The sequence below is a fragment of the Diceros bicornis genome, chromosome 21 (genome assembly GCF_020826845.1).
Source record: "Diceros bicornis minor isolate mBicDic1 chromosome 21, mDicBic1.mat.cur, whole genome shotgun sequence".
In the NCBI taxonomy this organism is placed as follows: Eukaryota; Metazoa; Chordata; class Mammalia; order Perissodactyla; family Rhinocerotidae; genus Diceros; species Diceros bicornis.
Genome location: NC_080760.1, coordinates 10,542,185 through 10,568,544, shown reverse-complemented (window position 1 = coordinate 10,568,544; position 26,360 = coordinate 10,542,185). Strand labels below are relative to the sequence as shown.

The 26,360-nt window shown below is 38.4% G+C and overlaps 1 protein-coding gene across 1 annotated transcript in view; it reads right to left on the bottom strand.

Annotated features, from left to right (window-relative positions):
• The window catches only part of NECAB1 (N-terminal EF-hand calcium binding protein 1), a 166,054-nt gene that overhangs the window by 72,639 nt on the left and 67,055 nt on the right, over positions 1 to 26,360 (bottom strand). Inside the window, exon 5 of the mRNA XM_058564565.1 lies at positions 14,484 to 14,581. Within this exon, the coding sequence (XP_058420548.1) occupies positions 14,484 to 14,581 (98 nt within the window). The remainder of the gene's footprint in view (positions 1 to 14,483; positions 14,582 to 26,360) is intronic.

The window sequence follows — 26,360 nt, the reverse complement described above, 5'->3', positions numbered from 1 at the left end:
TAATCACCAAGACAAAGAACAACAAGTGTTGGGGAGGATGTGGAGAAACAGGAACTCTCATAAACAGCTGGTGGGAATGCAAACTGGTGCAGCCTCCATGGTAAACGGTATGGAGATTCCTCAAAGAATTAAAAATAGAGATGCCCTATGACCCAGCCATCCCACTACTGGGAATCTATCCAACGAACCTGAAATCAACAATCCAAAGAGGCTTATGCACCCCTATGTTCATTGCAGCATTATTCACCATAGCCAAGAAGTGGAAGCAACCTAAGTGTCCCTCGACTGACGATTGGATTAAGAAAATGTGGTGTATATATATACAACGGAATACTACTCAGCCATTAAAAAAGACAAAATCGTCCCATTTGCAACAACAGGGATGGGCCTGGAGCGTATTATGTTAAGTGAAATAAGCCAGAAAGAGAAAGACAAACACTGTATGATCTCACTCATATGTGGAATATAAACCAACACATGGACAGAGAAAACTGGACTGTGGTTACCAGGGGGAGTGGGGGTGGGGGTGGGTGGTGGGCACAAGGGGTGAAGGGAGTCATATATATGGTGATGGACAAACAAAAATGTACAACCCAAAATTTCACAATGTTAAAAACTATTAAAACATCAATAAAAAAATAGCATCATTTACAAAATACAAAATTGTATGAGTGCTATGATTAAAACTGCTAATCCCTTTCTTTTTTCCAGCCCTCCCCAGCTGGCCACACAATGCATGTGGCCTCGCCAGGGCCCTGACTGTCTATGGAACCCCAGCGGCTGGAGAGAGGTGGTTCCCACTCCACAAGCTGGTCAATTCAGGAAGAGGATGTTGCTGCCCTGGGCAAGTAATCATTCCAAATTTTAGAAACAGTCTTTGGTGGAGATTCCATGACTCTGCTTCCCCTCACCTTCCCCTTACTTCCTGGGAATGGACGGTCACTTTGGCTCTCCAACCTGTCCAGTGCTGGACTGCAGTCACCGAGCCCCTATTCCCTTCTAGCTGGTTCATGATCAGCAGTAACCTGCAGCATATCCTCACTTCTCCTGTTAGCTAATATATATTCAAAAAATTTTACTGAGTGCGTTAACTAGCCCTAGCACCATAAGACATCTCAAGACAGCTAGGGTGACAGACAAGTAAAAAGGGATAGTGATCATGGGACTATGCATGAGGTGCTTTGAGAGCATCCAACTCCCCTTGGAGTTCAAGGAAGGCTTCCCAGGGGAAGGGATGTTTAAGCTGAGTCCTGTAGCATCACCAGGAATATTACAGGAACAGCCAGATGAAAAGCAAGTGGATAACTGGAGCCCTGAGGAAGAACCTGGGACGGGCAAAGGAATTCATCCACTCAGAAGGACCACTATGTGGCAAGGTCCAGATGGGATAGAAACCTGGGGCATTCCGGGAATTGTAAACGGCTGAGTACAGCTAGGCAAAAATCACCTAGGACTGGCAAGAGGTGGGACTAGAGAGATAGGTGGGGGTACCAGATGGGCAACGAGGGGCCAGCCTTTGCTGGGTCTTGTGTACCCCGGGCAGAGTTTGGACTTTTTCCTGAGGAAAATGGGGAGCCGTTGCAGGGTTTTAGGCAGATGAGGGAAAGTTCTGTTTTTGGAGAGATTTCTCATCCTGCAGGGTGGAGCATGATCTACAGACACACTGGAAGCAGAACAATGACTGCGGTGTCTGTAGCAAAGAATCCCAGTGGCAGTCATGGCAGTCCTGCCACGTGTGGCCCAGAGAGTGGCTGAGCCAGGGGATGGATGGGAGCCACATTACAGAGATGAATCGCTGGCACCAGGTGATGGATTTGACCACAGGGCATACAAGAAAGAGCGAAAGGTGACAAAGATCTGCAGGAGACACAGAGGTGATAGTCATATGGGTGATTTCTTTTTCATTTAAAATGTTTCTTTATTGTTATAATATTAAATATAATTTATAATTTTAAATATCATTTACAAAGAAACTTTGATAGGTGTGATATTTAGTGATCTAATGTTTTTTTAAAAAGATAGAAATCATGATGCTAACAAATGTTTACTATAATCAGTTATTTTGCTGATACTTGACTGAATCATAAGGTAAATCGAGGCGCATTTCTCTCGCACAATAGAGAGCACATCTGTGAGTTAACCCCTCACCTACCCCAATTTTGTTTCATTGAAATACTGATTTTCAGAGTAATACAGAAAAATGACATCACCATGTGAGGAAGAAAGTGTGTAACCTACAAATTTTGATGTTCCTGAAAAAAAGAGAAAATCCTTATACCAATATTTTCTGAACATTTTGCATAACTGTGGTTTTGTCATTGTATCTTAGCCTTTATCCACTACTTTTGGATCATGTAAAAATACACTCAACTAGGAAAACACTCAGCGCTGGCAACCTTGGCTTTGTGTTTCTTAACTCACTTTGACTGTTAACAGCAAAAAAGGAATCAGATCAAAAATGACATTTTTAAAAATGAGAAAAATTCATAGTTCCATCATATTTTTTTCTATGTGGAATAAATAATGCTTGTTGAAAATAGTGGAAAGCTTTCTAGAATTCATAAAAATTAGAATTCTAGATTCACATACACGTAAATATGCACAAAATGGCATAATGTACACAATAACTATTCTTTCAAAGAATAAAGATCAATATTATAACTGGAGTAAACATTATGCTCATTTTAGAGGTGACAGTCAGGAAACCAAAGAAGTATACATGAGAGAAGTAAGAGCTCACTTAATGGACCCCCACTTGACCGACTCTACACCCTGTCAAATTTTCATCGTCCCTCTGCTGCTTAACAATTAAACTCTAAATTTCCCATCCAATTTGGCTTTCAGCCTGAATACCTACTAGTATCCAAAATAGCTTTATGCTTCAAACATGCTGTATTCTCTGTATTTCCATGAAAATGCATTGTGTTTCTCACACATTTGCTTATGTTACTTCTTTTCCTGAAAGTGACTTCCATTCTCGCTGTATCCCAGCAATCGCTGCGTGAAGAACTTCTTTCCATCCTTTGAAGTTCAGCTTAAATGCCATTTAGTCCTTGATAACTTTCCAGATCAGGTGGACAAAGTGATGCCTTCCTGTCCTCTATTCTTACTGTGTAGTTGGAATGATTCCTACCAAATGTATTCAGAGCTTTGCACTGCAGGTAGTCCTGCATTACCCACTCTCCTCTAGAGTGAGCCTCAGCGGGCACTGTGTGGCACAACTTAGATTCTTTTCCACTTCCTAGCACAACGTTTCTGCTGAGTCAGTGACTGAACTGAGTCGTTCCTAAGAGAAATGGATTTTCAGTCATTAAAAACACAGGAAGCCTTTTTGAAAGTTGATACCTTTAAGTATTTCTTTAAAAACTTGTTTTAGACTAGTCATATTTAATGTTAACTCAAACACAGAAAAATGTATTTTCTATGTTGTTATACATGTTTTGGATCTACTGATACCTATTTCATTAACACACACTTGTATATGTGGCTTGAGGCACAGTCCTGAAAACATAACGGATTCTCTCTCTCAGCATTAGTAATCCTCAACTAAGACAAGGAATGGACATGTATGTCAGTTTTAAAAATCAATTTGGTTTCTTTTCACAGAGGCAGATATTAATAGAGAAAAAAATAGATAAAGATTCCCTTCTACCACTCCATCTTAGCACACACACGCGCACACGCAGTGAAAAGTTGACTATTATGGTTGTAAAGATTGTACGCATATTCTTTGATACTTTTCCCTTGAAGAAGTGGAGTTTAACTCTCCTTCCCTTGAGTGTGGGCTGGACTTACCGACCTGTTTCTAATGAACAGGATGTGGCAGAAGTGACAGGATGTTACTGCCAAGATTATATCATCATCTTAGTCTGTCTCTCATCTTAGTCTCTCTCCGTGTATCTTTGTCTCTCCCTCTTTTTGAGGACTTGCTCTGGAGAAAGCCAGCTGCCATGTCATGTGAACAGCTCTATGGAGAGGTCCACGTGATGAGGAACTGAAGCTACCTGACTGACTTGCTATTCCCTCTGGATGTGCCAAAGGCTCTGAGAAACAATTCCTCAAAGCCCCTCGGAGGACTGCAGACCCAACTCAAAACTTGATTGTAACCTCATGATAATCTCGGATTCAGAATCATCCACTTAAGCAACTCCTAGATTCCTGACCCTCAGAAACTGATGAAATAACTAATTTAGGGGGAAATTTGTTACACAGCAGTAGATAACTATTACAACTAGTAAGTCCTAAAATATTTTTCTTTTCTCTCCAACCATGATTTTTGTCATCTTTTCAAGAAATTGACTAGAAACCATGGTAGCTTCAAGCCAAGGAGGGCTAGAAAGAAATTCACAAGGCATCAGTTTGAGACAGCTGTCCACATCTCAGCTGTGTGACCTTCAGTGAGTTAACTTTTTTTTGCCTCAGTTTCTTTATACACTTATAGGAACAAAGCAAAATCATAACCTATCTAATAAAACATTAGGATTAAATAAGATACTAAAATAAAAGTGCTTAGCATAGTCTTTGGTAAGTGGTAATTAATAAATTATTACATTATTATTATTATTTTGTTTAAAAAGAAAAGCTAAGGGGTTGCCTGGGTAGACAGCCAATCTCACAGATTAACAACACATGGCTAGTATTTGAAACCTATGCGTACAATTAATGAAAACCATCTCCTTCTCATACTGTCAGAAGTCAGACCACCGGCAGGGCAATTGGTAGTCAAAAAGTGAATATGATCCATAACAGAAATTCAAACTGAATTTTGTCCAAGTCCAAAGAAACTCTAGGAGCACGTCACTTTGAACCACCCGGAGATCCCAGACCATGCTACAACCTGCAGGACTGCTAGAGCTACGGGCCGTGTGCTGGTGCCCACCAGTCAGATCAGCGAATCAATCCTTCCAAAGGGGACAGCACACAACGTGTGCTGTGGCCATACAGGAAGCACAGGTGTAACACACCACACATCGGTTTTGAATATACTATTCAAATAAAGACTTTGGCAAAACTAAATAATCCTCAAGTGATATTTAGTGTTTTTTGTTTGCAACGACAAACCTGAAAGGGAAAGAACAGCTTCAACATGATGCTAATTGATGCCTGTCAGATCTGAGAAATACGACACAGGCCAGTGTTGTCATCTCTCCCTCTGCACTTTTCCACTTCAGGCAAAAGAAATGAGTCATATCAGATTTGATTCTCATGACAGAAGGAATCACATGCTGTGCTCTGTATCCCCCTATAAACGTTTGCAGTAACCTCTCTTTCCCCTATCTAGCTTTGAACATTTCGAAGATGAGTTCTTCAGAAATAGGGCTATAACTTCACCAAGGCAACCGTAGTTCAGAACTATATCCTTCGGCAAAATAAACCAGCTTTTCTGTTTAAATACAGTAGTGTACTTTGTACTCCTCACTTCATCAGACAGAAAATTAACTCCCAATTTCTATTAAGAACATAAGCGTTCCAGCCAGAGATTTAAGGAAAATAAGTTAAAAAAAGATTCCCACGAAGGAAATAAACAGCAATTCAAAGCCAATAGGTACATGACACAATCAAATAACGTCTGTCCATATCTTATTTCTGGTTGGGGTGGGAGTAGGGTTGGGGGGACTGGTAGGATTGTCTGAAAATAGAAAGTGATCACAAAGAAAGTGGCTTTGAGGTACCCCAGAGGTTTACCTGAGGTCTCTAACTGTCACAGCTCTAGGAATTTGAGTTTTGTTTTGCTTTGTTTTTTAATTCCTCTTGTCTCAAGATTATTTGCAAGATCACTGCTTGGTGTTTATTCAAGAAACAGTAAATAAGGTCAAATGTGGCAAAGCGTAGTCAGCATGACCCGACCCTGTCCGTCGATAAACCAGAGCCTCTTCTGGACACAAATGAGGATCTCTGGCAGAACCAGCCCCCAAAACTGCCTCCTTACAAGGTCAAAGAAGGGCCGTTACCTACAGGCTCTTCTGTCTTCTCTCTCTACTAAAATCCTGCCCAGTGTTGGAGGCTCATTTAAGTATCACCTCCTCCCTGAAGTCTTATCTGACTACTCAGTTAACATTGAGCTCTCTTTTTTGAACAGCAAGTTTATCCATAGCTTATATCAATGTAGTGGCAATTAAATACATTATTTGTTCACTATCTTATTATTTCTGTTTTTCTCTTCTGATAAAAATATATAAAGAATTTGTTAATGTTTTACAAGTTTGTATTTGTAGTATTTTGTGACTTAAACTTCTTAAAGTTACATTTGGTATTGTGAAAAACTCTTGTTCCCCTGAGACACAAGACTGTAAAGTGTAGGGTCATGCTTTATTATGGCCTTGTGGCCCTGAAGCAGAATTTGAAAGCTTACCCAACAATAGGCATAAAGCATAGCTTCAAAGTTCAGATCAGAAAAATCGGAGAAGGTGAGGCGGAAAGCTAAAGACTATGTAGAGATTGGTTAATTTTTCTTGAAGACAGATGAGATGGGTTGGTTCTTCTAGTAAGTGGCAATGGATATCAATATTCAAGCCCATAATATCAGCAAAGGAAGATGAGTGGCATGTCACAGACAGAGCAGCTACTCAAGATGTAGCTAACCTAGTTACCAAATATATATCCAAAAACAGCATTTTCCAATATACCAACAACAATAAGTTAGTAATATGTAGAGGCAAACCATTTATAAAAGCAACAAATATATAAAATATTTATGAATTGGTTTAACCAGAAATGTTTTGAAACTATATGAAGTATAAAAAATTTAATGAGATATAAAAGGAAGCTCGAATGAATGCAGAAAAACGTATGCACTTGTATGGGAAGACATAATATTACCAAGATGATAATTACTCTCAAAATTACCTTACAAATTTAATGCAAATCCAATAAAAATTCCAATGGGATTTTTCCTTAGAATTGGAAAAAAAGCAATTATGAAACTTATGTAAAAATGGCAAAACAGAGGAAAAAACTATTTGGAAAAGAAGAACAGAGTAGACTTGCACTTTCATATTTTCAAATATACTCAAGTATTCAAGAATTAAAACAATCTGTTGATGATACTAGAATATATAGTTTTATCAGTGGGATGGGATAGTGAGCTGGGACCCAACACTGAGTATTAAGTACTTAGCAAATGGTGAATGCATTTTAACTGAGTAAATAAAGAACGGATTGCTCATGAAATAGTGTTGGAACAGTTAATCAACTATTTGAAAAAAAGTCAGTTGTACTCCTTTTTGGATCTTTTATAAATCTACCCAGAGCTCAGAAGGCCACCAATATTTTTGCTCATTGCTCTCAAGTATATTAGCTTTTCTTTTGGGTATAGTTCACTCTCCTAGTAATAAAAAGCTAAATTTCCCTTGTTTGACATGGCATGTAACTTCCCTTGTTTTCTAATTAAAGTTCCATCTATTTCTCTGATGACAATAGACTACGTATTTAAAAATATATGAACTTCCTTGTCTAGAACTTTGCTTATGCACCATTCATCTTTTTGATTTCAGTATTTAATTATTCTTTCAGCATTTAGTCATTGTTTCTGTCTATAATTTCTTTCATGTGTTCTTCACATTATTACACTAAGCTCTGGACACCTACTTGTTTATCTGCCTAAAACAAAATTTAAAACATCCTTGCCAGAGAAGCTGGCAGTCTCCAGGCCTTTGCTGATCCATAGCTGAACTCCGAAGAGTTCATTTGTCTCAAAGACCAAATGTATCTAACACCAGAAATTGTGTGTCGTGATACGACTTAGATTGCATGTGTGTAATATGTTCAATAAGGAACCACATAAACCTCACTAACTTTATGATATCAATAAATTAACTGCTTTGTGACTCACCTTTCTGAAATGAGTATATTTCCATTTGCCTAACATTCCTCACTAGGATGTTTTGGAGAATAAATGAAATACCGTATACTAAAGCACAGTGAAACCCTAGGCACTTATAAATGTGAGACTTTAGTTATCCTTCACTCTCTTTTTGTTCATAGCCACTCACGCCCTAAGCTGGTAGGGAAGAAGAGACACTGGGCTTTGTCTGGTACCTTGGCTCAGGGAATTCAAGTTGGCTGCCAGGAGGTTGGCAGGGCTGCACCAATGGCCAGAAAGAACTAGTGATGTGGTTGCCAGGCGGGTGCCAGTCCAGGTCTTGAGCATGCCTAGGCTTCGCTGTGAGCTTCTGTCCCTGTTCTTCCTCGGCACCACCTGTTGATGATCTTTGCCTGAGCTAACCTCCCACACCACTGTCTGAACCCTACCATTAACCTCAAAGTGGTCTCTTCCCTCCTTTAAATTACCCCAAAAGTCAGACTCAGGTGAACTGGGTCAGGCCTCTGATCTCAGTTCTGCCCCCTCCCTGCTCAGACATAGTGGGCAAGATCCTCTGCCCAGGACTCCTTACTCTGAGTCAGCAGGTACTGCAGACTCCTTCAGAAGAACATGGGTCTCCCAGAGGGCCACGCCCCCATGACTTAATGGAGCCAACTTTCCAAGGGTCTGGGTTCCCCTTCGCCAGCACTGGGCAGAAGTCTGGCCAAGGCTGGAAGGAGGATTCTAAGGTGTAGGCCTGAAACAGGGCTTCTCTCATACTGTGCCCAATTTGCAACCTCAAGACACTTCTCTCCCATTTTCCATGCCCCTAGTCTCTACCTCCTCCTCCCTAAACACACTCACATAAAAGCAGATCATTTCAAGGAACAAATGGGATATCAAAATAAGCTTTTTGGAAAGTGTTTCCTTATGGTTTTCTGAAGTCCAAGAATAATTTTTTCATTTTATTTTCAGTGAATACTTAAAAGGATTGTAAAGAAACTATAATGAAGAATGTGAGTGCCTGCATCCCATGAGCCTAAGAGGGTGTTTCACTGTTTTGCACTTGGTATTAGTTCAGCTTCTATATTTGGCTGCAACAAAGGAAATTTTTAGCGATAAATCCAGCATAAAATTGTATTAATTAATAATGTTTTCCCCAGACAGGAATTCTGAGACCTATTGCTATTTCTTCTTCTTCTCTATAGTAAGATTTATAAATCAAATGATTGTGATTTTTAACTAGTGAAAGGAATATGGAGCCTGGAGAGGCCCAGATGCTAAATATAAGGAAACAGAGATAGAAGAGAGATGGAAAGGTTGAAGGATGAAGGAGTCTACAGATGCCAGGAAGACAAACAACATAGATCCCAAAGACAGATTTAAGAAGCAAGAGAGAGACAAAGGCCCAGCAGCGCTAGAACTCATCTATTTTTTTCTTAAAATCATTGAAGATGTATTGTAGGATATGCTTGTTTGAAAAAACTTACAGGAGAAAACTATAAAATATATACCCATTTTAATTTTGGACATTTTCCAAGCTTCACTCAGCAGGGTGATGGCCACATGCTAAGTAATTTTCTTTTTTTTTTCTCCTGAGGAAGATTCTCCTTGAGCTAACATCTGTTGCCAGTCTTCTTCTTTTTGCTTGAGGAAGATCTGCCCTGAGCTAACATCTGTGCCTATCTTCCTCTACTTTGTATGCAGGTCACCGTCACAGCAGGACTGCTGCCGACTGGTATATGTCCGCACCCAGGAACCGAACCCAGCCGCCGAAGTGGAGTGCGCCGAACTTAACCCCTAGGCCATGCGGCTGGGCCCTATGTGATTATTTTCAGAACACCATTCTTCACTTTAGCTTACCATAGTCTCCTCTTAAGCCTTAGCAATAAGGCTTAAGGGAATCCCATTCATATTTATATAACATAGCACAAGATGAATTTTAGCTTGAGCATCGGAATTCTACATTTGCTTCAAGATAACAAGCACATCACATACTAATGATGTCAGTTAGCTTATCACCCCACTGCGGAAAGAAGAAAAACAAATTGACAAGCCCAACGTTTTTGTGAAATTTCAAAGTCGGGCAGGGAGTTCTGGTTTTCGCTACCTTCTGGGCTTTCGAATGATCATTTGGAATATGACTTATGGTGTTTGTTCTGAAAAATAAGCAAAGTAAAACAATCCAGGTAACCCTTGAGGAGCTATCAAGAGGCTGGGGTTGAGGGAGGAAGAGGAAAATACTAACAGTCTGTGTCTGTCCTGAGTCACCTCCTGGCGCTTACGTGAAGCAGCTGGAACCCATTTTATCCACCCTCTGATACGGCAGACAGAGGCACTGCCTGCTAAGACAGACCAGAAATGGCTTGCATTTCATTTTTCATAAAAACCTAGAACAGTCAGCCCTTCCTACTGAGACAGGACTTTTCATCTGGCTAAAAATATAGAGAGATTCTCCAAAAGAAATGCTGGATTTCTCACTCAGAAGGGTTCACTGTGCTCGACAGTTTGGAGAAGATGTCAGTTCAACAGTGGCTTGAAAAATGTTGAAACTTCTGCATTGCACTCATCTTTGAGCTATCACACGAAGAACCTTTTCTAATTTTATTTTTGACCATTTCTCTTTTTTAAACCAAAGACCTTCTCCTTGATTAAGCAGTATGATTATACAGATCAAATGTATTTTTAAGGGTCAGTGCTAAGAAAAAGATTTTGTACCTAAGAGACCAAAATAACAGGCTGACCTTGATTTCAATCCCACAAAGCCTCACTGTGTTAATACAAGGAAAAGAACATGATTTTAATGCAATTTGTGAGACAATAAGGAAGATTATATACTTGCTTTTCCTTCCAATTAAAGGAAACCTGAAAGCTTCTTAAATGGACTTAGGAGCAATTCTCCCTTCAGGAGCAAAAGTATCTAGCGTTTGGAGCTGTATGAATATCCATTTAATCAATCAATAAATTTTTATTGTGTGCATTTTGTCAGGTCTTGTGCTAGGCTCTGGGTATTCGAAAAAGACACTGCCTTTTTCCCACTTTACAGACAACAAAAACAAATAAATACATAGTCACTCATTCTGATATTTGCCAGCAAGGAACACGAGACACCCCAGTAGAGGTAACCTCTTTTAGATAAGGTGGTCAGAGAAGACCTTTCTGAGGAATGGGAGCTCAGGAATGAGGAGAGAAGCCAGCCACACCAAGCATAGGTTTTAAAAATTACCATTTCTGGAGAGAAATTCCCAAGGGATGAAATTTTATGCAGTTTCCAAAAACTCCTGAAGAGGTCAAGAGAAAATGTATTCAGATTCCATTTTTCTCTTTTCTCTTTCTGGAATTTGTTATTTGGATATAGGACATCCTCAGCTGATGTTCCAATTTTCTTATACTTTATTTTTTGCTTTACTTTTTGGGAGACTTTCTAAACTTTATTTTCCAGAATTCTGTTAAGTCTTTATTTCTGCTCTCTTGTTTAAATTTCCAAGAGCTCTTTCCTGTTCTGTTTGTCACCCTACTCTTGCTTCATGGATGCAACATCTTCTCTTATCTCTCTGAGGAGGCTAAGGGTACTATTTTGAAGTTTTCATCTGCTGTATAGTCCCTATAATAGTTCCTCACTCCTTCCACCCCTCAGTCTCCTTCCCTCCCTCCCACTTCCTCCTCTTTTTTTGTTTGTTTGTTTTGGTCTCTGCCTTTCCTGTGCATATTTAAGGATGGGCCACAAACAAGCTGATTAGGATTGAGGGGAGAAGAGGGAGATCTGGCTGAGCTGTACCGTTAGAGAATCTTTACATCTTTTCTGTTGTACTGGTTCGATTTCTCAAAGACAACCTCTTTCTGTCTGCAGAACGTAAGCCTGGTTGCCAACACTCTGGGAGTTAAATTAGAGAAGTTGGCTGGAGGTCTTGTCATTTAATATGTGAACTTCTACTTAATCCCCCAAGTGTGGCTGATACCACCTCGGGGCAGAGAGCCTTTCTTTTACTTTTTCAGAAAACAAGTCATCGTGTTTTTTACCTGGGTTGGTAAAGGGGCAGTTGCTCAGCTGGGTAGAGAGGAACAGGGGATCTGGGGATCTAACTGCTCCTTACTTAGATTTCCAAGAGGTCACCCTGTTTTAGCCCTACCATCCCCCTCCTTTTTCAGTAGCAACTAGTGCTACCAATTCCTGAGTCTTTCTACAAACCAAGCTGGTGACTTTCTGCTTTTCCACCACAGGCCAAGCAGTCAAATGCCTCAGGTCTGCTGTCAGCTACCTGACTGTTGTCCATTTGCTTTTTGGTTTCCAAATTTTGTTGCTATAAATTTCCCCATTAAAAAAGTCTCATTTCAGTCTTTTTCATGGGGCTTCAGGAGCAAGTGGGGTTCCTTGTATGTATAAATCTACTGTCTTTATCCAGATGTTCCCTATACACTTTAACACATTTTTACTTTTGGTTATGTACATTACATCCTAAAATGTCTTTTTTGACTTATTAACAATGGGAACCTTAATTCTCATCTCTCTTGACCTCTCCATAGCAGTTGTAGGGAAGTAAGAACTATTCCTCTACCCTCTAGGTCTTTCTGGCTGGTCTGAGAATTAAATTGACATGAGACAGAATAACAGGGGAAAATAAAACAAAGTTTAATAACACATATACATGGGAAAAACCCAGGAAAACTGAGTAACTCGCCAGAATGGCCGAAGCTGCCACCTTAAACACCATCTTCAGCTAAAGACAAAGGAGGGTGTTGGGGGTGGAGGTTTGGGACTTCAGAGCGGAGGAAGGCAATTCACATGGAGATGGAAAAGCAGATGTTTGGTAGACAGATGTTTGCTGGGCCATCTACAGACAATGGGACCCGAGAGACAGAACTTGGATACAAATGGACTTGCTAGTGTCTTCCTGTCTCTTACATCTAGTTTACCTCACACCACAGCTATCTTACGGTGTTAGTTCCTTCCTAGAACAGGCCTTTTATCTTAAATTCTTTTAGTCAGTTAGGGGAAGATCAGAGTTTCTTTCAGAGTCTTTTGTTTTTAAAAATAATCAAGCCAGGGAGCTGCCTCGTGGTGTGGTGGTTAAGTTCATGGGCTCCGCTCTGGCGGCCCAGGGTTGGCACGTTTGGATCCCAGGCGTGGACCTACATGGCGCTCATCAAGTCATGCTGTGGTGGCGTCCCACATACAAAATGGAGGAAGATAGGCACAGATGTTAGCTCAGCAACAATCTTCGTCAAGCGAAAAGAGGAAGATTGGCAACAGATGTTAGCTCAGGGCCAATCTTCCTCACCAAAAATACTAATACTACTACTAATAATAATAAAAATCAAGCCAAAGAGACACATTTCAGGGTGGCCAATTCTGACCCCCCACAGAGTCAACACTATTGCCCACTCTCTACTTCATGAAATACTCTCTTCTTCAACTTCTGGACATGACACTCGCCAAGCTTTCCTCCCATTTTTCTGTCCACTCCTTCTCAGACTCTTGCTGGCTCATTCTCCTCTCCCCACCAACAAAAGTTGAAGTTCCTTGAAGTTCAGTGTTAGGTTCCCTCCTCTTTTTACTTTACATCCTCTCTCCAGATGATGTCCTTCAAATCCTTTGCCTAAGTGCTGACAATTCATACGTTTTATATCTCCAATCTAGACTTCACCTCTCAGATAGAGATCTATGTACCCAATGGCTTACTTGACTTTCCTTAGATATCTTAAGGTCAGCTTAGATTCAATATGTCTAAAAAAGAAATTATGATCTTACCCCTCAAACCTGTTCCTCTTTTAGCATTCTCTGTCTAGGTAGCACCACTACCCAGGTACACAAGCTAAAAACTAGGGTTCATCCTCGACACTTCCTTCTCCCATTCCCCATACTCAATCCTTCTCCAAGTTCTACTGATAGGATCTCAAATATATATGCAATTCATTTACTTTCCTCTGTTATCTTCTGCCAACACCTCCAAACTACTAACATCTCTCACCTGGATTAGTGAACTACCCTTCTCACCCATCTTCCTGATTCTCCTGCCCCATGTTCTCCATCCTAATCCCAAGCTAATTCTCGTATGGTCTTAAATTTCAAAAGATTGCATGAGTTTTCATATCTCTGCTTAAAATAGTGGCTGATTTATTGGCATTTAGGATATACATCTAAATCCTTACATTTGCTGACAACATCATGCCCACAGTGACATCTCACACCATGCCACTCTTGGGTTTTCTGGACTTTAGCCTTACTGACCATCTTTATTTCCTTGAATGCCCTGTGCCCCTACCAACACAGGGCCTTTGCACATGTTGTTCTGTGTGTATGGTTGTCCTTTGCCTAGCTATAACTACTTTCCTTATCTCTAATTCCTCCAGTGTCACTTCCTCCAGTATAAATTGTGTTCCATCTTGTGCTTCTGTCTCTCATGCTGTATTGTACTTTCTTGTTTACACACTTGTCTCCCCACAAAAATAAGAGCTGCTTGAACAGTTCTTTGTATCCTCAAGCACAAAGCACAGTATCTGTTACCTAGTAAGCATTTTGTAATTGTATTGTGAATGAATACAATAGCTCATTTAATACCAAGAAGAATAAATTCTTAGTGATAAAAATGAATGTATATTTTTATGATACTTTAGGAAATAAGTATGATTTAAAAAATTTTGTTCAAAGAACAGATTTTATAGAAAATAAACATTTCCTTACTTTTTTTGTCTTGCCCATTGCCTTCAGGATGGAAAGATTTAGGTCTTCAAGTGCCGCTAGCACATTCTCATACTCGCCCAAGTGCTGAGAAAAATATTCTGAAAAGTGAAAATACTGAAATAAATTCATGTTTGCATTTAGGTAATCACAAAACAAAACAAAACAAATCAACTGATGGTTTACTCCATTAATGAGTAAAACAAAGTGTCATCTATAAATGAAAACTGGAAGGTTTTCAAAAGAGACTAAGGTGTCAATATACTCAATGCATTAAAAAAAAAGAAACAAAAAAACAAAACTGGATGGTTATTCTTAGAGAAATATTATTTCCTACAAAAATAGGAAAAAAATGAATTTGCATTTACGGACAAGACTTTCAATAAAAAATTGTTCTCAACAGCATATTAGTATAGCTCTCACTAGGATAGTAGCTTTAGAAAAAAATTAAGCCATATTTTATTGTTTCTTCTGGGACACATTTCAGGAAGGTAAGCTCTCTTCAAGGTTAAGAATTAGTAATGCAACAAAACACAAGAGAGGTCTCCTGTGGCACCTTCTGTGTAACTATTCCTGTCATGATTGAGTGTTTTTCAACAATTTGGGTAGAGCAAAAGGCATGTTTATCACATTTTTCAGTTGGCAGGAATAAATAATACACTGCATGTTACAATTAAAAATAAGAGTATGGAACATAGACTGATCCCAAACTAGTAAGTTGAAATATAGAAGACAGATAAATGTAAAACTTTATATTTACTCATAGAAATTTATATATTTCTGAAATGACAGATCTAGCCTAACAAAAATTCATAGAAAGTCATATATTGAAAAGACCTAGAACTTTCAGTTACTAGAAAATCAACAGACCTCAGCATTCCTAAGAACTTATCTTTGGATGAACTGTAGTTTATTATTCCCTCTCTTTAATGTGCCATAAGTATTTATGGAATTAAACTGAATGGTAAATATAATCACATATAAGCCATTTGAGATCACTGAGATAAATTTGAGCATTTGATGGAAACTTTCTTGATTAATTTAAAACTCCAGATGGAATTATTTGTTGACATTGATATGAATAACAAATGGGAAGTATCATTGACTCATTTCTTAGTAAAATGTGCAGACTTCCAAGTAGAAAGAAAACACAGGTGAGCAATAAATCAGTTCTAGATTATGGTTGTCAAAATATAGTCTGTGTACACATGGATTAAAAACAAATGACTTGTTTTTGACAAAAAGCAAATGCATTTCTGATTATGCATTCTTTAAAAAAATAGTGTGGTGCAAATCATGTCATATAAAGGTACTTTTAGGGGGACTAGTTGGAAGATAAGCAAGCAGATATTCCTTAAATACCTGCCTCAAAATTACATTTTAATTCTTGGTTATGATGTTGACTTTCTGACAGTGTTGACAAAGATGTCTGACCTTGTCCATGCAATTATCTGTAACAAACAAAGTCCCTGTGGATAAAACTCTTGCAGAATCAGCAAGCAGTTAATGTGGATATAGAATATTCTTAAATTGGAAAGATAATCAGTATCAGAATAGAGTCCATACTAAGATGAAACAAGCAAAAAGTGTAAAGAAAAATGCAAAATGGTGAAGTTGTTAGTACATTTTTATTTATTTTAATGTATACAAGACTCAAGGAAGACTGTAATGAGGATTTTAAATGCAAGCAGCCAGAAACATATAAAGTGAAAACAAAAGAATTTGGTGCTACAAAAGCAGTTATAAAAAATACAAAAAGGAAAACCACCTTTTAAAATAAATATTTCATTCATAGACAAGATATTTGGCTTGATCAGTGAAGGTCCCTGGAGAGAATAAAAGCTGTCTTTCTATTTTGAAATCAACCAATGCAGGCATATTCTGATGAGGCACGTAAGATAATGACCAGAGGCTTTGGATCTGACACCCATCTAGCCTCATTCCTTCCTTCACTCATCCATTCCTTCGTCTCAACTATCCAAAGAGAAAAACAAACAAATAAAACCACTCCCCAAGCAATATGCTAGATCATAAAGAAAATAACTCTGAGGAGAGAGAGAATTACAACACCTAAGCCCTGGATAGGAACTTAAGTTGTGAATCTAAGTGTAAGGGTTATTTTGAGGCGGTGCAGCTAGCTCAGTGTCACCCAAATTGTTTTATAACTTATTCACTGAGGGACACGTGCCACAGCAAGTAGGGCTCCAATGAACTCAAAGAGGGAAGTTAGATAAAAGAGCCAGAGACATTTAACACAGATAAATGGAGAGAATTTTTCCTCCACTTCACCATAGTGAAGGTTCATTTACATAATCCATGACTTAACACACATTTATTTAGTGTCTTCTATGCACCAGGTGCTATCTTAGGAGCTTAGAATACAAAGATGAAAAGACAGAGCCTCTATCTTTAAGGAGCCTACAATCAGGTAGAGGAAATAAACATTTCAACAAACAACTGCCCTACCCGTGATCCTGTTCAAGACAATGGTTCAGAGCCCAGGTACAAGGTGTAATCAAAATGTAGGGCAAAGAATGCCCAGATCTGCCTGGAGTAGGTCAGAGAGAGCTTCACAGAGGAGATGCTGACAAGGACTGAATTAACAGGTGAACAGAACTTACTCTGCTGAATAATCAGAGGGAGGGTGAACAAAGGCATAGAAGCAGGTGATATCTTGTCATGTCTGCAGGGTCTGTGTCATTCAGCATTGCCAGGACACAAAGGACAGGATTGGGAGAAATTTAAGGAGAAAAGGCAGCAAGGAAGCAGGATGCTAAAAATCAGTGATGAGAGAGGAAGTTGGATCTGTTGGAAATTTTCCTTGCTAGGCACTCTGAATTTTACCCTCAAGTCTAGGTCAATGTTTTTGACCATCTGCATCAGACTCTCAAGAGAATTCTCTACAGCCTCACTGCTCAAACTGTGGTCTGTGGGCCAGCAGCATCAGCATCACCTGGGATCTTGTCACAACACAGCATCTCAAGCCCACCTCAGACCTACTGAGTCAGAATCTGCATTTTAATAAGACCCCAGGTGATTTGCAGGCATATTTGAGTTTGAAAAGCACTGCTCTAGAATACTTGTTAGAAATGAAAATTATTAATAAGGTCTCCTCTACTAAATCAGAATCTTTGGGTTGAGGCCTAGGAATAACCTTTTTTTAAAAAAAAAAAAAAAAAACAGGCTTGCTAGGAGATTAGGATGCAGATTAAATCTCAAAACCACTATGGACAATGGGAAGCCATGGAACAATTTTGAAAAGGAGAGTGACATCCTCAAATTTTTCTATTAAAAAGGTTATCCTAGATACACTGTGGGAGGTTTGGGGAATGTCGATGACACACCATCAGGAGAGATAAGAATTAGCATCAATTTCCAGGAGTGATTTCATCACAAAACAAGGACCATGCGTCATACCAAAGCCACGAGGTGGAAGTCGGCAGGATCCTGAAATGTCAGCAGTATTTGCATACCCCAAGATGTGGCAAGCAGGGAAGGAGGGTTTGTGATGGCTTTGGAAGTGGCTGAGCTTAGACCAATGTTTTATTCCTGCTATTGTGACTCATGTTCCTTATTGGACCCATGGTGCCAACGTGAACTGGTAAATTTGTTTTGTCCTTAAATTATAGCATTAGAAAGAAAGAAAGATTCAGAATATTTGTTCCTTAAAACTCATCCTTTGGCAACTAGAATAGCTTCCTGGAGAAAAGACCTAATTTTTTTGAATCCTGCATGTGGGTACCATGGGCCAGAGCCAAATAGAGTGGTATGGCACATATGGAAATGTGTGAGAACCGATCCTGATCAGTGTAAGTGAAGAAGCTTTGAGAAGTAAGAAGAGTCTGGCACTGGTTATAATGAAAGAGTAGAGCATGATTTATAAACAGATGTATTCAACAAGTTATCTGTCAGAAAGCAAATTATATCCTTGTGGATTTTCAATGCAACATCTTTAATAAAATGCTAACTAATAAGGCTTAGTGTCTCCCTTTGCTACAGGACTTAATTGATGGTGTTGCATGATCAAATTACAGAGTTTTTTCTATTCTGCATCTCAGCCCTCCAAGTTGCTGAGTTTTCAGGTCTGGCCTGATATTTCCAAGTCAGAACCAGAGGACGCACAGCTATTACAAAGGCTGCACTGGAATTGGTCTCACAAAGCATCCTCATGAGTTCAGATGAACCCCACAGTATGAACCTTGCCATAGCTTCCCAGGCAGTATGGTAGATAGGAAAGAAAATAACTGTGGAGGGAGCGAGGGAGGGAAAGAGAACCTATGCTCTCAATAGGGATGCAAGTTGGTGATTTAAGAATATGGGTTATTTTGAGGAGATGCAGATCAGTGTCACTCAAACTGTACATAACTCTTTTTTGTTGATTTTATAAATGTGCCAGGTAGCCAAGCTCTAACAGCCTGGAAGAGGAATACAGACTTCTGAGTTTCTAGTATCCAGATTTGGCGGCACAGCCCCTCAGCAGTGCCCAGGCTCTGGCAATGCAAGCTGGTGCTCCTCTGTAGTCTCACCAGAGGGGCTTTGGGCACAGTTACTTAAAGGAACCTTCCATATGAAGCTTATAAGTTTTTTAATGGGAGTTTCCTATACTCTCAGTTTTTATAATCCTATTTATAGACTTTATCTAACTTTTAAAATAGTTTAATATTTGGTAGATAACAACTAACTAGATAGGTTAGATTATTGAATATATTCAACCTTGCTCATGAAGCTTTCAGATCAAGCATTCTAGCTACATGAACTTTCATTGCAATTATTCTTCACTCATCTATAAATATCTCAAAATACTTAGCTACAAAGTTCAACATTTGCAAAAGAGCTCAGTAAAAATGAGTAAGGTTATAAAAACAGTTATAAACTGGATAGGTCAGGAAAGTAATAATTTTGCTTTTGACAGATTTTAGATCACAGGCTAAAAGATGGCACGAGTAGAAAACCAAAGACTCAATGCTTGAGTTCAAGCATAATTACCTAAATAAAATTGAGTTATGTATTGACTAATAGGAAAGATAAGGACCTAAACCTGCTATTTGGAAAGGCCTTCACAATTATGTGAAGAGTGAAGAAATGTGGCACGACTATACACTACCGGTGGGTGTACACATTGGAAGGACTTCTGACTAATTACACTTTTAGTAATCTGCCATACAGAACTACTCAGGCAAGGGTGCGAAGATGATACAAACAAGGGTATTTACTTCAATGCTGATTGTCCCAGAGGGAAGTTGGAAACAACCTGAAAATCCATTAAAAGAGACTTGGTTGAAAAAGTTAACATAAATGGGGCACTATACAACCTTTTCAAATAAAATGAGGTAGAAGAGTATGCAGCTGCACTGAGCATACAGTATGATCTCACTATTAGAAAAAATACATATACATATATATCAATGTTAATATATGCATAAAAATGTCTGGAAGGATATGTTCCAAGTAGTTAGCAGTGGAGATCAGTATCAAGGAAAAAGGAGTGAAAGACTTGGTCTTATATACCTTATATAAGGTATAAGGTATGTCTTATGTACCTACATAATTCCATATCATTAAATTTTTTAAAATTCTGAAAGTAATATTTAATTAAAAATACATTTTAAAAAAGAAATACTTTATTTTAATAGATTATGAGTTCTAGGGTCCATAATTCAGTAAATTGACAAAATAAGTAAAAGCAACAGAATGAAATTTTTAGATACCTGGACCTTTTAATTGGCTCTATGAAAGAGCATAGAAATCTGCTTTCCATGCCAATCAAGTGCTGTCCCTCCCATGCACAAGGGGGAATTTGTGTGGGGTGTAAGTCAACATATTTCACTTACTAGCACTGAAGCATTTGGTTTTGATTAGAATCCAACTTAAATATTTACTTTATATTCACAAAACAATGAGAAGTGAAACTACTCTCTGGAAATTAAAATGCATATTCTTGAACAGAGGCAAAGGATTATAACACATGATTGGGAGTATAATCACTGGGTTTAAAAATATATAGCAATTTTGTTGAATTAAAACCCCACATACTGGACATCATCATCATGGGGGTATGAGAGGATCCCCTTGTCTCTCCTATTCAATCTACAGTGATTAAAACACCCATAACCCCACAAAGGCTACATTGTCCAACACACCAGGACACCAAAAGAGCCACATATTGGTACATATGAAGGTGGGTGGATTGGAGCATATAGAGGAGGAAAAACAGGGGAACAGGAGAGGCAGTGCCCAGGACCCTGGACCCCTGGCCATGGTACCTGAGCCAGCCACCCCCAGCCCCAGAGAACCCAGTGGGCAACAGCAGAGGAGCACATGCAACTCTGGTCAGCCAGCCGTGGCTCCACCAGTGGCCACAGAGAGAGAAGCATAAGCATAAGTGGAGGCCCATGATCCCAGACCCCGAACTGTGGCTCCGAGCCTGGTAGAAGCAGCAGTGGAGGGAGGCACACAACTCTGACATCCCCACTGCAGAGGTGCCTGCAACCACATAGTGTCAAACAATAGCAGAGGTAGTGCCCTGTAAAGCCAGCTCCCTCTCTTCCCTCCCCTCTACCACAGCAGTGGAACTTCTGACTCAGGTGATCTGAGATGTAGCAGAGGCATCAGCCATTCTTGTACCCCTAGCAGCAAAGCCAGTGACCACAGCAACACCAGCAACAGCAAGTCTTCAGTGACACCCAGAGGCACAGGTAGTGATGATGACAGTACAGGCAACACCCCCAGTAGAGGCAGTGGAGGGTGGAATGTGCAGGCTCTCAGATATAGCCAGAGGCAGCTCAGGTAAGAGAAACCAAAAACTAGCACTATAACACCACCTGCTGAAAAACAAAAGAAAGGCCTCTAACCTCCAATTGGTTGAATAGTTGGAATCAAAACAAACAAAACTATATCTAAATGAGAAAAGTATTTCCACAACAAAATGCACGAGCAGAGGAATAACTCAGCAAGTACCACAAAAAGCCATGGTAACACAGCATCACAAAAAGAAAATAACAATTCTCCACAAACCAAATAAAGTTATGGAAGATGTGATTTAATTGGTAAAGAATTCAAAAATAGCTGTGATGAGGAAACTCAGTGATCTACAAGAAAACTCAGGAAGGAAGTTCAGTGAGCTCAGGAATAAAATCAATGAACAGAAGGAATACTTTACCAAAGAGACTGAAACACTAAAAAAGAACCAAACAAAAATTCTGAGGCTGAAGAACTCAATAAATGAGATGAAGAATGCATTAGAAAGCATTGGAAATAGAGCAGATTATATGGAAGAGAGAATTAGTGAGCTAGAAGATAGAAACCTAGAAATAATGCAGGTAGAAGAGGAGAGAGAACTAAGTTTTTTTTTTAGATGCAGAAATTCTACATTTTTAGAATTATCTGACTCCTTTAGAAAGGGCAACATAAGGATAATGGGTATTGCAGAAGGAGAGGAAAAGGGAGGGAGAGAGATAGAGAAGGGAGCAGAGATCTTAAAGAAATAATAGCTGAGATCTTCCCAAACCTGGGGAAAGAATGGATATAAAATCCATGAAGCTAGTAAAACACTCAATTATCTCAATGCAAAAAGACCTTCTTCAAGATACACAATAATAAAATTGTCAAAAGTCAACGACAAAGAATGAATGTTAAAGGCAGCCAGGGAAATAAAACACAATAACCTATAAGAAAACCCCCAAAAGACTATCAGCATATTTCTCAGCAGAAAATCTACAGGTCAGGAGAGAGTGGCATGATATATTCAAAATATTTAGAGATAAAAAATGTCAGCCAAGAATACGCTATTCAGCAAAGTTATCCTTCAGATATGAAGGAGAAATAAAGGCTTTCCCAGACAAACAAAAGCTCAGGGAGTTCATCACCACTACAACTTGCCTTACAAGACATGTTGAAGGGAGCTCTCCTACCTGAAACAAAAAGGCAAAGGTATAAAAAGCTGTGAGCAAGGTGATAAATAGACAGAATCAGAAAATTGCTACTCTATATTAGAATAGGTTAGTAAACACTCCATTACAACATAAAGGTTAAAGGGAAAGAAAGCATTAAAAATAACTATAACCACTTCAACTTGGTCACAAACTCACAATACAAAACGGATAATTTGTGACAACAAAAATATAGATGGGGAAGATGAAAAGGAGGGAACCTGCATAGGAATATGGATATAAGATTCTATCAGCAGAAAAATGACTATCTTACCTATGAGACATTTAAACAAACCTCATGGTAACCACAAAACAAAAATCCATAGCAGAGACACAAAACATAAAGAGGAAACTGAGAAACACATCACAGAAAACCAAACTGAAATGGCAGATAGAAAACACAAGGAAAAAGAAACAATGGAAATATAGAACAACCAGAAAATATAAGATAAAATGGCAGTATTAAGCCCTCATATATCAATAATCACTCTAAAGGTAAATGGATTGAATTCACCAATCAAAAGACACAGAGTAGCTGGATGGATTAAAAAACAAGACCCAACAATACGCTTCCTCCAGGAAACACATCTCAGATCTAAAAACAAACACAGGCTCAGAGTGAAGGGATGGAAGATGAAACTCCAAGAAAATGGCAACCAAAAGGAAGTGGGTGCAGCAATATTTATATCAGACAAAATAGACTTCAAGCCAAAAAAGATAACCAGGGACAAAGATGGACATTATATAATGACAAAAAGGACATTCCACCAAGAAGACGTAACACTTATTATGATATATGCACCTAACATAGGAGCAACAAAGTAAATAAAGCAACTATTAACAGACCTAAAGGGAGAAATAGAGAGTAACACAATAATAGTAGGGTACTTTAACATCCCATTTACATCAATGGATAGATGATCCAGACAGAAAGTCAACAAGGAAACACTGGCCTTAGATGAAACACTAGACCAGATGGACTCAATAAATACATATAGAATATTCGATCCAAAAACAGCAGAATAGACATTCTTCTCAAGTGCACACGGAACATTCTCAAAGATAGACCATATGTTGGGAAACAAAACAAGTCTCAAACAATTTAAGAAGTCTGAAATCATATCAAGCATCTTTTTGGACCATAATGGTATGAAACCAGAAATCAACTACAAGAAGAAAGCTGGAAAAGTCACAAAAATGTGGAGACTAAACAACATGCTACTGAACAACTATTGGATCAATGAAGAAATTGAAGGAGAAATAAAAAAATACCTGGAGACAAATGAAAACACAATATACCCAAACTTATGGGCTGCAGCAAAAGTGGTACTAAGAGGGAAGTAGATAGCAATACAGACCTACCTCAAAAAACAAGAAAAATCTCGAATAAACTATCCAACACTACATCTAAAATAACTATAAAAAGAAGAACAAATGAAGCCTAAAGTCAGTCAAAGGAGGGAAATAATAAAAATCAGAGTGGAAATAAATGAAATAGAGACTAAAAAGATGATAGAAAGGATCAATGAAACTAAGAGCATGTTCTCTAAAAAGATAAACAAAATGGACAAACCCTAAACTAGACTCACTAAGAAAAAAAGAGAAGGATCAAGTAAACAAAATCAGAAATGAAAGAGGAGAAATTACAATGGATACCACAGAAATAAAGGATTATAAGAGAATAATATGAAAAACTACATACCAACAAGTTGGATAACCTAGAAAAAGTAGATAAATCCTTAGAATCATATAACCTCCCAAAACTGAATCAAGAAGAAATAGAGAAACTGAATAGACCAATCACAATAAAGAGATTGAAACATTAATAAAAAACCTCCAAAAAGCAAAAGTCCAGGACTACAAGCCTTCTCTGTGAATTCTATAAACATTCAAAGATTTAATACCTATCCCTCTCAAACTCTTCCAAAAACCTGAGGAGGATGGGATGCTTGCTAACTCATCATATGAGGCCAATATTACCCTAAAACAAATCAAGACAAGGACAACACAAAAAAGAAAATTACTGGCCAATATCACTGATGAACATAGATGCAAAAATCCTCAAAAAATATCAGCAAGTCAAATACAACAATACATTAAAAGGATCATACACCACAATCAAGTGGGATTGTTTCAGAGATGCCGGGATGGTTCAACATCCGCAAATCAATCAACATGATACACCACATTAATGAAATGAACTAAAAAAAATTACACGATCATCTCAATAGACACAAAGAAAGCATTTAACAAGATTCAACATTCATTTCTGAAAAAAACTCTCAATAAAATGGGTATAGAAGGAAAGTACCTCAACATAATAAAGGCCATATATGACAAACCCTCAGCCAACATCATACTCAGTGGTGAAAAACTGAAAGCTATCCCTCTAAGAACAGGAACAAGACAAGGATGCCCACTTTCACCACTCTTATTCAACATAGTATTGGAAGTCCCAGCCAGAGCCAATTATGCAAGAAAAACAAATAAAAGGTATCCAGATTGGAAAGGAAGAAGTAAAACAGTCACTATTTGCAGATGACATGATTTTATGTATAGAAAACTCTAAAGAATACACTAAAAAACTATTAGAAATAATTAACAAAGATAGAAGAGTTGCAGGGTCCAAAGTCAACACACAAAAATCAGTCGCATTTCTATACATTAACAATAAACTAGCAGAAAGAGAAATCAATACGATCCCACTTACAATCACAACAAAATGAATAAAATATCTAGCAATAAATTTAGTCAAGGAGGTGAAAGATCTGTACGCTGAAAACTATAAGACATTGTTGAAAGAAATCAAAGATGACACAAAGAAATGGAAAGATATTCCATGCTCATGGACTGGAAGAATAAACATAGTTAAAATGTCCATATTACCTAAAGCAATCTGCAGGTTCAATGCAATCTCTATCAAAACCCCAACAACATTTTTCATGGAAATAGAACAAAGAATCTTAAAATCTACATGGAACAAGAAAAGAGTTCCAATAGCCAAAGCAATCCTGAGAAAAAGGAACAAAGCTGGAGGTATCAGACTCCCTGATCTCAAAGTATACTACAAAGCTATAGCCATCAAAACAGTATGGTACAGGCAGAAAGACAGACACAAGGATCAATGGAACAGAAGAGAGAGCCCAGAAATAAACCCACACATCTACGGACAGCTAATTTTTGACAATGAATCCAAGAACATACAATGGAGAAAGGAAAGTCTCTTCAATAAATGGTGTTGGGAAAACTGAATAGCCACATGCAAAAGAATGAAAGTAGACCATTATCTTACACCAAATACAAAAAATAACTCAAAATGGATTAAAGACTTGAATGTAAGACCTGAAACCATAAAAGTCCTAGAAGAAAACATAGGCAGTACAGTCTTTGACATCGGTCTTAGGTATATCTTTTTGAATATGTCTCCTGAGGCAAGGGAAACAAAAGAAAAAAATAAACAAGTGAGACTATATCAAATCAAAAAGCTTCTGCATGGCAAAGGAAACCATCAACAAAATGAAAAGACAACCTACTCACTGGGAGAAGATATTTCAATTCATATATCTGTTAAGAGGTTAATATCCAAAATATATCAAGGACTCATACAATTCAACAAGAAAAATAACCCAATTAAAAAATGGAGGGTCTGAACAGACATTTTTCCAGAGAAGATATACAGATGGCCAACAGGTACATGAAAAGATGTTCAACATCACTAATTATTGGGGAAATGAAAATCAAAACTACAATGAGATATCACCTCAAGCTCGTTAGAATGCCTCTTCCGAAAAACACAAGAAGTAACAAGTGTTGGAGAAGATGTGGAGCAAAGGTAACACTTGTACACTGCTGGTGGGAATGTAAATTGGTGCAGCCACTATGGAAAACAGTATGGAGAGTCCTCAAAAAATTCAAACTAGAACTACCATATGACCCAGCTATTCCATTTCTG